This window comes from Panicum virgatum, chromosome 3N (assembly GCF_016808335.1).
Source record: "Panicum virgatum strain AP13 chromosome 3N, P.virgatum_v5, whole genome shotgun sequence".
NCBI lineage: Eukaryota > Viridiplantae > Streptophyta > Magnoliopsida > Poales > Poaceae > Panicum > Panicum virgatum.
Window position 1 is genome coordinate 3,430,843 of NC_053147.1, and position 11,542 is coordinate 3,442,384.

At 50.7% G+C, this 11,542-nt stretch overlaps 3 protein-coding genes across 3 annotated transcripts; all 3 read left to right on the forward strand.

The window, feature by feature from the left end:
• Positions 1 to 1,063: 1,063 nt before the first annotated feature.
• Positions 1,064 to 2,059, forward strand: LOC120663775 (photosystem I reaction center subunit N, chloroplastic-like). Its single transcript, XM_039942681.1, has 3 exons — positions 1,064 to 1,462; positions 1,565 to 1,690; positions 1,787 to 2,059. The coding sequence occupies exons 1-3, from the start codon at positions 1,226 to 1,228 to the stop codon at positions 1,874 to 1,876; spliced, it is 453 nt and encodes a 150-aa protein (XP_039798615.1). The 5' UTR covers positions 1,064 to 1,225; the 3' UTR covers positions 1,877 to 2,059.
• A 701-nt stretch (positions 2,060 to 2,760) lies between these two features.
• LOC120667050 (dehydrodolichyl diphosphate synthase 3-like) lies at positions 2,761 to 4,431 on the forward strand. Its single transcript, XM_039947061.1, has 4 exons — positions 2,761 to 3,009; positions 3,154 to 3,221; positions 3,294 to 3,315; positions 3,498 to 4,431. Exons 1-4 carry the CDS (start codon positions 2,761 to 2,763, stop codon positions 4,113 to 4,115), a joined length of 957 nt encoding a protein of 318 aa, XP_039802995.1. The 3' UTR covers positions 4,116 to 4,431.
• Positions 4,432 to 7,820: 3,389 nt separating this feature from the next.
• LOC120667337 (cis-prenyltransferase 4, chloroplastic-like) lies at positions 7,821 to 9,311 on the forward strand. The gene is made up of 3 exons (XM_039947438.1): positions 7,821 to 8,168; positions 8,301 to 8,374; positions 8,471 to 9,311. Exons 1-3 carry the CDS (start codon positions 7,923 to 7,925, stop codon positions 8,937 to 8,939), a joined length of 789 nt encoding a protein of 262 aa, XP_039803372.1. The 5' UTR covers positions 7,821 to 7,922; the 3' UTR covers positions 8,940 to 9,311.
• The last annotated feature ends 2,231 nt before the right edge of the window (positions 9,312 to 11,542 follow it).

The following is an 11,542-nucleotide window of genomic DNA, read 5'->3' on the forward strand; positions in this document are numbered from 1 at the left end:
ACTATCATAAAAATCCGATTTTCAACCTTTAACTATAAAATCAGATGACCGAGACCATCCAACTGTTGAAACAAGCAAATTTGAATCTTGGACTGGCTTCGAAGGTGGTTTTTTTTCTTTCTAAAATTAAAAAAATTCTAATTAGATCTAAAAATCAAAACTAATTCATTTTAAGTTAGAAAAATATGAAACTAGTGCCGAAATTTTCTAAAAATATAACCTATCTATTGTTGCTTTATTTGAATCTTAGTTGCTCAAAAAGAATATGCATAACTACAAGCAACCAAATATTATGAATATAAAAAATTAGATCTGAATAACTAATAAGTATCGTGCCAATAGTTAGGTTACATTTTTAGAAAACTTTTGATACTCAATTTTGTATTTTTTGACTTAAAATGAATTACTTATAATTTTTTAGTTTAAATTTGAATATTTTTAATTATCATAAAATGGAAAATCACCTTCACAACCATCTAAGAGGCTAAATTTGCCCAATTTTAATAGTTGGATGACCTCTGTTATCTGGCTTTAGTTTGAGGGACTTTTCTTTTTTTTTCAACTAAATTTTAGTCCAACAACTTACCTTGTTTCTTCACCACCTCACATGGCCATCCCCAGCCGTTTTCACTGAGCTGTATCTAGCTACTGCCTCATATCAATGCGTTTGGAACGTTCTGATGTTTTCTTTTGTCTTTTTTTTTGCAATCTATCTGATGAGTAATAAGTAATTATCTGCTCTGGCCCTTCAGAATAGCAAAATGGATCGGAACGAATGACAATGACCATCGTATGACAATAATTTACTTCAGGCGCTGCATTTGAAACGCTATGAAGCTATGGTTTCAGATATTAGCAAAATCTGACACTGCAATCTGAAAGGGGGTGGAGAATCTCTGAACGAAAGTCATAGGCATGCCTCCATGCCACCTAGGCAAGCAATACCACCCTCAAGATCTGCCGACCCAAGGGACACCTGCCACGTGTCACACGGGACCCATCGCCATTTGGATAATGGCCGCCACCTGTGCCAAGCCCAGCCAATGGGGTCGCAGCTGCCTCACCCTATCCACACGCCCACCACAACCCCGCGAGCCTCAGCTTCCCTCCACAGCATCTGCCACCCACGACACGATCAAAAACAAAACCATCGCCACCCCTCCCACTCACCTGCTGCCAATCAACCAAGAAGCACGCGCAGCCACACCAAGTCAGGGAGAAGGCCATGGCCGGCGTGAACTCAACCAGCGTCGTCGGGCTCAAGCCCGCCGCGGCGGTGCCGCAGGCCGCCACCTCCTCGCCGGCGGCGAAGCGGGTCCAGGTCGCGCCCAAGGACCGGGCGGCCGAGGGCCGGCGCGCGGCGCTCCTCGGCCTGGCGGCCGTCTTCGCCGTCACGGCCACCACCGGGTCGGCCAAGGCCGGGATCATCGACGAGTACCTCGAGAAGAGCAAGGCCAACAAGGTCAGTTTAAATTTCTTCCTTGTATGGATCGTACGTATCAGAATTGCTGATCGTTTGCCTGAAAGTGAACACTGACAAGGTTACATTTGTTGCTGTGATCAGGAGCTGAACGACAAGAAGAGGCTGGCTACCAGCGGCGCCAACTTCTCCCGCGCCTACACCGTCGAGTTCGGCAGCTGCCAGTTCCCCTACAACTTCACCGGCTGCCAGGACCTCGCCAAGCAGAAGGTTCTCAGCACATCAGTCACACGGCACTGTCTTAACCGGAAGGCCTGAATTTTTGGTTTCTGATCTTGCCGTGTCTCTGCACCTGTGTTCCTGCAGAAAGTTCCCTTCATCACTGACGACCTCGAGATCGAGTGCGAGGGGAAGGAGAAGTACAAGTGCGGCTCCAACGTCTTCTGGAAGTGGTGAAGCGCACGCTTGATTGGCTTGGAACTGGAGGGGGCGCTGGCGGTGTAACGTGTGTACCTAGATGCCCAAACTGCAGGAAAAATTTGGATGTGTAATTTACCGTCACTGTATCTGTGCCATCTCATCATCGTCTGAACATGAACCTCTTGTATTGGGGAGTGTGAAATTGTAGTTGGTTGACTACTCTGAGTTCTTCCGCGCACAACGAGGGTGACAAGACGAAGGAGGCTTTAGTCTAGTATGAAATTACAATTCTAGCCTCTGCAATGAGCCAATACAAGAGAAATAGAAAAAACAAGTCACTATAAATAGGGATGGAAATAGTAAGAAAACAGAAAAATGGATATTCGAGATATCCGAATCCATTTCTATACGTATTCGATCCGTTTCCATCCTAGGAGGTGGAAACTGGAAGGAAACAAGAAAACAGATATCCTAGATATCCGAATCCGTTACCATTCGTATCATATTCGTTTCCATCCTTAACTATAAACAAGGGGTTAGTACATGAGAAAAATAAAACGCGCAGGCACTGATCTCGACGACGTGGGTCGAGTGGCGCGAAGCTGGCTCTCCTCGGCTGCGCCACCTCCGCCACCGTTGGCCCCGCTTGTTTGTTGTCGATCGAGGTCCCATCTAGATTGCCCCATACATAGGGGAACCAACAGTTTACTCTGAATATTTTTTATAAATAAAAAACTGCTGGAGGAAGCATCGATCTAGCCCATCAACAGGACCATGTTTGTAGTGGATTGAGGTCCCATCTAGATTGACATTGGGGGACGGACAGTTACGTTTACTCTGAATATTTTTTGACAGATTGATCAGATGGAGGAGATATATATTCATCTACCTCACCGGACCCTTCCCCATCAACAGGCAACATGGCTGATGACAGTGAGTTTCCTCAGGAGCTTGTCCAGCGCGGGCTGCGCAAGGAGTTGATGCCGCAGCATGTGGCGTTTGTGATGGACGGGAACAGGCGGTGGGCGGAGGCGCAGGGCCTGACGACGGCGGAGGGCCACGAGGCCGGTGGTCGGGCGCTGGAGAAGATACTGGAGCTCTCAGCCGCCTGGGGCATCCGCGTCATCACGGTGTTCGCCTTCTCGCAAGAGAACTTCAGGCGCCCCGAGGCAAGCAGCAGGCCACTAGATCTCTCACTCCCATGATGATCTTAGCTTGCTCTGGCTGACTAGCTAGCTACTTGATGAACTGCTGGCCTTAGCATGCAGATCTTGCGCTTAAATGTTCGATTCTTGCTTTCTTTGAATCTGCAGGAGGAGGTCGACTGCTGCATGGAGCTGATCGAGAAGGGAATCCGTGATAAGATGGAAGAGTACACGAGGTAAACAGATCCTGCTGTGCATGCTGCACACACCACAACATTTGATTTGAGCTTTGTTGCGTATACTGTTAGAAGTGACGGCAAAACAAACGACGTAGAACGAAAGATCAAACCGCAGGAAGACACGAGATTTTAACATGGAAAACCCCTTCAATGCGAAGGGTAAAAACCACAGGCGCCAGCCAGCAAGAACTTTACTATATTGGGTGTGTGTTTACAACGCCTAGCGGCGGCTTACAAGAGGAATAATGAACTATGGAGCAAACCCTAATCTAGGGTATATGTACCGTACCGCGGGAGGGGGGGGGCTCCGTCCCTGCTGCGCTCCGGCCCAAGCCTCCCGGCGACGGGCCTCCGCTCCGCTCCGTCGGAAGTTGGCTTTTTTCTTGTACAGAATTTGGATCACAATATAACATATACTGCAGGGAAGGAGTTCGGCTGCATGTCATCGGCAATCCCTCAAGCCGGCCAGCTTCTCTGCAGGAGGCTGTTCGGGAAGCTGAGGAGATGACAAGGAACAACTCGCGGTTCCATATGATACTAGCGACCTGCTACAGCGGGCGGTGGGACATCGTGCAGGCGTGCCGGGAGCTCGCCGCCAAGGTGCAGGACAAGCTGCTCAACCCGGAGGACATCGACGAGGAGATGCTCGCCGGCCACCTCTCCACGAACGTTCTGGGAGAGCTCGCCTGCCCCGACATGATCATCAGAACAAGCGGCGAGCTGAGGCTCAGCAACTTCTTGCTCTGGCAGTCCGCCTACACCGAGCTCTACTTCACCAACGCCATGTGGCCTGCTTTTGACGAGGAGGAGTACATCCTGGCGTTGAAGGACTTCCAGAGCAGAGAACGCCGGTTTGGCCAAAGGAAACCATCCCAGCCAACAAGCAACTGAACCATCCCAGGCAACAAGCAACTGAAATGCAAGGCATTTTCTCAATGGTAATAATAAGTTGCTTCAAATCAGGAAACCAAAGCATTTTTGTGGATGGAACATATTGAAAGGTTGCTCAAGAATAAGGGATCTAGTAACAGTTAATCAAGTACACAGCATGTTCTGAAGATGACAAATGACACCACTTTTTATTCACCTCATTTTCTTCTTGCACAGTTCGTTATTTGAGCTGGCGATTCAAAAAGGTAGCAGACTTTTTGTTTTTGTACCCACCGGTCCAGATTTAAACAAGCATGCATGTTTGCTTCTCAGCTCCTTTTGCTGCATGATTTGCTACAGAAATTGCGTGCTAACTTGTGCCGGAGTTTCTAGTGGAGAGAAGTGTAGGTGCTTGTTGTAGAGTTATTCAGTCGTTCGTGGTCCTAAATGTTCCCGTCCCATGCTAGTCATCGATTTCTTTTTCTTTTCTCTCCACGGACCACTGCTGTCCGAACAAGCTCTTAATAGTTGCTAATTGTAACAGGAGATGAAAATACGGTTTTGTCCTTCACTGAGATTCTATAGCCACAATTCCCTTTTATTTCTCTTAATTGCAAACCAAAACTTTAGTTTTCTATGAAAACCGAGCCCTCATCCTCGTCCCAATATCTTGTGCACGAAGATTGGTCTTATCTCCTGAAATCTTGTGTCAGTGACTCCATGTTTGTTGTTGACGGGATCACATACATCTTGATTGTCATCAGCGTACTCTGAATTATTTATTCAGCAGTCTGAAGTGTACTGTGTCAGTGATCTCATCTTCCATCTCTGTACTATAGGTGAATCTCCGGGTGAGGCCCAATCCTAGCTTGCCGGATGAGGCGGCGATGGTGCCTACGATGTCGTCTTCTTCTTGAAGCGTCGCCTTGGAGATTCTTCAATCTGACGTTATCACCTCAACGGCATCAACATTTCAAACATCAAGCTTCTAAGAAGATGATTTATGTGATAGTTTGATGTTACGTTAAGATTTTGCAATGATGAAACATGAATGAGATGAAGAAGATTGAAGCTTAGTCTTTTAGTTTTCTTCTTTTATTCTAGATTTTTTTTATATTTGAAACCCTCGTTTGAGGATTAGATTCTAAGAACTGTTGTAACTTTTGTTATATATATCCAGCTTGTGGATATAGAGGCCGGTTGGTCCTTTATCTAAAAAGATCTTCCATCTTTGTTGTTGATCGAGACCCATCTTGATTGTCATTGGGGAACGGACAGTTTACCCTTAATATTTTTTCTGTTAAGCTCGATTCTCCCGTGTTACAATTTTTAATTAGATCATAAACACCTTGACAAACAGCTGGTTTAATGACCTGCTGCCATCGTTGAATATTTACTAGAAAGAATCGAGCAGGCTAACAGATTGTTTATACTAGAAGTTTTCAAACAAGTCGCGTTAGCTAGCTGTTAAAATTGAGTATCCTTGCATTATATTGGTTAGAAGTCTCTCTAATCACTTAGGTTTTAGTGGGTGTAGTCTCGTTGTCTCGTCGTCGGCCATGAGTATGAGATCCATTCAGCCATATGCATATCCCCCCCCCACCCCCCCCGCGTCGTCCTCCTAGGCCAGTCAGGGGGCGATGCCGTGCCCCACCCACCCCCTCCCGTTGGCCGCCACCGGCGACCAGCCGGGCGGCGGCGGCGGCGGCCGGCAGCTAAACCGAAGTCGGTTTGGTGTGCCCCCTCACTCCCTCCTCCCTCCCTTTCCCCCCAACCTCGCGAACCTAGGCCCTCTGCCCCACCGTCGGTTGCCGGCTGCTGGCCGCACAGGTCTAGATCCGGCACCTCCAATGCCGGATCGGGGCTTCCCTATAGGTGGGATCTGGCCAGGGACGACCCTCCTCTTGCCGAGGCTCGCCCCCTGGTGGTGCACGCGCCGGCGGTGGTGGTGGCGGTGAGGCGGCGCTAGGCATCACTGCTCGTGCTGGGCTAGCGCCGGCGCCGCGTGGTGGCTGCCGGCACTGTGGTGGCGGCGGCGGCGCGGGGCTCCGGCTCCCCTGGTGGCGCTGGCGCAATGGTGACTTCATCAGGCACGCGCCTTCCTGTCTGCTGCTCCTGGTGGCTATGGTGGGCGTGCGGCTGGCGCTCTGGTGGCTGGGGTGCTTGCCTCTGGCGGCTCTTGCGGCCCTTGCCCGTGGTCCCTCTACCGCTGCCTGCCCCGAGACAGGCCGTCGCCTCGCACGCGCCTTCCTGTTTGCTGCTCCTGGTGGCCGCGGGCGGGCTCTCCTGCGTTGTGGCGGCGTTATTCGGCCCTCGGCTCTGGAAAGGGATTGAGGTGGAGGCGAAAGCCTTGGGTCTCCTCGCGGACCAATGACGACGACGCCTGCGGGTACTGTTCACCTTCTTGAAGGTGTCATCCTTTCCACCTCTTCTCTCTCTCCTCTGATGAGCTTTCCGGGCAAAAGCCTTGACCTTTTTAGTCGGACGAGGACAACGCTTATGGCGTTGCTCCCTCCCTGGAGGCGTCGTTTTGGATGCTCAGCTAGCAGTGGTTGTCCGCTGGTGGTGGTCGCTGGCTCTCTCTGAAGAGTTTCTGCATCTGCGCCTGCCTTTGCTTGCATCATCAACATCGTCTGGGTTGCATTGGTTGTTGTCTGCCAGATGCTTTGCCGCCCTTTTCTGGTGGATGCTTTGCCACCGCTGTCGTCTCGGTGATCGTTTCGAGCGGATGCCGCTTTGGTGGGTTGGGTGAATGCTTTGCCACCCTTGTCGTGTTGCCGATCCTTGCACCCTTGGCGTTGTAATATCCTGTTGTAGGTCTCAGTTGCGGTCGTGTCTAGGTTTGTGTAATTGCCTATGTCTTCCCCGTTTTTCTTGTTGTACTTGTTTGTTTTTAGGTCGCCTGCCATCTGTTTTGGGGCGGCTCTGTTTCCGCCTTAATAGCCTCTGCCTATTAAGATTTGTACTGATTGTATTGCTTTCCTCTTAATGAAATACGTGCTCAGGCACGTCGGCGAAAAATTCAGGCATATGTAGTCTTATCAAGATGCTTCAAATCCATTTTCAAGAAAAAAGAAAGATGTTTCAAATCCACATCAGATCACAAAACTTGATGAGCTTTGTTGTGAACATATGACTTGAATTTACGTAAGCACCTGCAGCATATGGAAAAGCTTCAATACAGTAGGCTATATAATATGTAAATTAACACCAAAACTATATTTCTATTAGGAAGATTTAGTACCTTTCAATAAATAACGTACATCCATTGATATCAAATAAACTGTCCAGCAATCTTGCATTTAGTTGCCTAAATGTACTACTACTAAATGAACCATAAACATAACAAATCTTGGAGGAAAAATCATCTTCATTTTGCACAATAATGTAATTTTCATTGATTGTTGCAAACGGTCAACCACTTATAAAAGTATATATATAGTTGATGAGCCCCACGGTTATGGGTGAGGTCCTGTGCCGCGGGGCCTTCTGCGAGGAACTAAATTGGGTGCACCCGCACCTCCATCTCCCCTGTCATGTCTGCCAACTGCCCCACGTCTGCTCTGATGGTGATCAGGGGGAGATCGGGAGCATGAGCCACTAGATGCTGGAAATGGGGCATGTGGCGGTCATCAAGATGGGGGCGCACGGAGGCGCCGGTGCACCCGGGATGCACCCAATTTATTTCCTTCTCCGACGCGTGAGCTCCAGCCGTGCGCGCTGTAAATAACTTTGCCTATATTCTGGGTCTTCCCCATCAACCGGCAATATCCGCCGTACCTTCTGGCTTCTTTCGCGGACCTCGACTAGGTGGCATCGCTGCCTCCCATGGCTGACAATGATCTTCCCCAGGCACTAGTCCAGAGTGGGCTGCGCGCGGAGTTGATGCCGCAGCATGTGGCGTTCGTGATGGACGGGAGCCGGCGATGGGCGCAGGCGCGGGGCCTGACGACGAAGGTGGGCTACATGGCCGGTACTCGGGCGCTCGAGAAGATAGTAGAGCTCTCAGTCGCCTGGGGCATCCGCGCCATCACGGTGTTCGTCTTCTCGCAAGAGAACTTCAGGCGCCCCGAGGCAAAGCCTAGCTCTCTCTCTCACATGATCTTGCGCTGGCTGACTGGCTAGCTACTAGCTACTTGAATTTCTGGCCTTACCAGATCGATCTTGCTCTTACACCTACGGATCTTGCTTTCTTTGAATCTGCAGGAGGAGGTCGACTGCGTGATGGAGCTGATCGAGCTGGCCATCCGTGACCCTGATAGAATGGAATCGTATGCGAGGTGACCAGATCTTGTGCATCTACCACCAGGCCTGTCTACCACAACCTTTGATTTGGTCAAAAGCTACAGCTCATTTACTCTGTTGCATGCGTACAGGGAAGGAATTCGGGTGCATGTCATTGGTGATCCCTCAACCTGGCCAGCTTCTCTGCAGGAGGCTGTTCGGGAGGCTGAGGAGATGACACGGGACAACTCACGGTTCCATCTGATACTAGCGACAGGCTACAGCGGGCGGTGGGACATCGTGCAGGCATGCCGGGAGCTCGCCGGCAAGGTGCAGGACAAGCGGCTCAACCCGGAGGACATCGACGAGGAGATGCTCGCCGGCCACCTCTCCACGAACGACGTTCTGGGAGAGCTCGCCTGCCCCGACCTGCTCATCAGAACAAGCGGCGAGCTGAGGCTCAGCAACTTCTTGCTCTGGCAGTCCGCCTACACCGAGCTCTACTTCAGTAACAAAATGTGGCCTGATTTTGGGGAGGAGGAGTACATCCAGGCGTTGAAGGACTTCCAGAGCAGAGAACGCCGGTTTGGCCAAAGGAAACCATCCCAAGCGAGCAACTGAAATGCAAGGGAGTTCGTCAATGGTAAGTCGTTGCTTCGAATTAGGAAACCGAATAAAGGTGGGCGTATTTTTTTTTTGCGAAGTGAAGGAGGACTTATATTAAATCTTGACAAAGTACATCCCCAAAATATACATGAAAAAAATCTGAAGTTATCCAGATTCCTCCATCGTCTTCTTCCCCAATGACTTCCCCCGAATATCGAAACCAAAGTGCAGTCCTCATGCTAAATCCAACGACCAACCCCAAAACATTGGACATGCCGCAAGATCCAACGCTTCGGAACCAGTCCAAAACACATCTAAAACGCTGAAAGAATATCGGCGGTTGCATCATCGGGTATAGCATAGGATGCAGATTTATCACCTTTAAATCTTGATTTCCTCTCCACGACCACCGACGATGAGATCGATGACCTGTAGTCGTTGTCTCCGTAGGGGGCTCCCAGAAGGACCCCTCCCCTTGAAGATAGAGGCCACAAATTGGCCGCCTGCCAATGAAATCGATGCTTGTAACGACGATCTTGTCATGGCAATCACCGAAGTCATTGCAGAAAACACAAATCCGACCGGAAATCATCTGATTTTGTCAGAAGATTATTTGGACTCAAATCCTAAGACACTAGAAGAATGTGGGGAAATGGAAAAGGATGGGTCCCCTCCCCTTCTCGTCTCCGGTAGACGCACCGGAGAAGAAGAATGAGAAGAGCCCTAGCTGCGACGGTGGCTGCGGCGGCAGGCAGGAGCGGGGGCTCTCTCCTAGGGGAGGGCGGCGGCTTCAGAACAGATGCGTTCTGCGTAAGGTGGGCATATTATTGTGGATAGAATATTGAAAAGTAGTACGGTTCTTCAAGAATAAGGGATCTTGTAACATACAGTTAATATTCAACTACACATGCATATGTTCTGAAGATGACGAATGACACCGCTTTTTATTCACCTCATTTTCTGCTTATTCAGAAAGATAGCAGACTTTTTGTTCGTGCATCCGCAGTTTAGATCTAAACATCTTTTGGTTCTAAACTCCTTTTGATACATGATTTGCAAAAGAAACCAAGTGTGCTTGCATTTTAGAATTGTTCATCAGTTTGTCGTCCTAAATGTTCCTGTCCCATGCATGTCGATTTTTGTCGGTGTCCTGACCCGGCGGTCCGGACCCAACTAGTGATGATGCTGCGTGTTCCTCGTCCCAGATGGTTGATGCAAGAGGCAACACAGTCACGCACGGGTTTATCCTGGTTCCGGCCGGGGGGGGGGGGGGGGGGCGTACGTCCAGCAAAGAGGTGTGCGAGAGAATTGTACTGTCTTCCACCGGGGTGCATGTAGTAGGGGTACAAGCGAGGCGAGAGAGGGAGGGAAGCTCCCAGGTCTCCGCTAGAGGAGGAGTTGATTGAGGCGAGTGCCAATATCGGGGCTCAAAGGAGCGTATGTGCTCTGTGAGTAGTGTAGGGTGTTGTGTTCTACCAGATGGATCGACCGACCCCGCTAAGGGAAAGCCCGCCTCCTCCTTTTATAGACACAAGGAGGGGCAGTGTACATGCACAGGAAATCGTGGAAGTCGTTGTCTTCTCCCCGAATCGCGGGGGTACAGTGGGCGAGCACTGTGAAAAGTACACTGTGGGATATGGTGCCTGGCGTGGCCGTCGTCCCGGACGTCGTCCTTGGCCTTGCGGAGATCACGCCGGTGTCCTTGTAGCTCCAGCAGGCGGCGTGGTCGTTGCTGTAGGAGGTACCGTCCTCCAGGCGTGGCATGGCGACGTTCCGAGGGTCCTGCGGGCCAGGGTCTCGTCCTGGTCAAGGCCGGAGCTGCTTCCGAGGGTTGTGCCCATGCCGCTCGAGGGCTCCGCGGAGGGGAAAGCTTGAAGGAGGTATGGGGAGTTGGTAGTACAGTGGCTGGAGCAGTGCCGAGCACGTCTTGCACTGCGTCGCAGGTTCCCACAGTGTCGCCACAGCGTCCGGTATGGTGGAGCAGTGACCGGAGTTGGCGGACGGGACTCCGGTCACAGCCACTGTGAGGAATGGCGGCCGGACGCCGTCTGACCCGGGCGCTGTGGAGGAGTGGTTGGAATTTAATGCCTCCGTACGGCGGGCGGGTGAGCGGAAGGGCCGTTTGTCCTTTCCGTTGAGGGGTGGCCTCGAGCGAGGCGGAGACGATCCGCTCCCCCGAGGTAGGCTCGCTACCCTCGAGCGAGGCGGAGATGCGGGGCGCGGTCGAGGGTCTCGGCGGGGAGCCCTCGAGCGAGGCGGAGATTGCCCCGCGGGTTCGAGGGGGGGTGCGGATGGGCCGCACTGTGTACGTGGGCCGCGTATTGGGCTTCTTTGAGTCCTTTCCTTTCTTCTAGATTGGAAGGAGGCTGTTGGCCTTTGTGGGCCCGGATGCCTAACACGTGTTTGTGTTTTAGGGCAATTTTAGTCCCCCGATTAGGGTGCCCCTAATCGTGGTACCCTACAATTTTAGACTTATGGTTCTTTCCATGTCAAAGATGGAACCAAAACATGTTTCTGGGAAGACACCTGGGCAGGTAATACGCCATTCAAGTTTTGCTATCCATCTATTTATAATATTGCATGTAACCCACACGCATCAGTTGCGGATGTGATGTCTA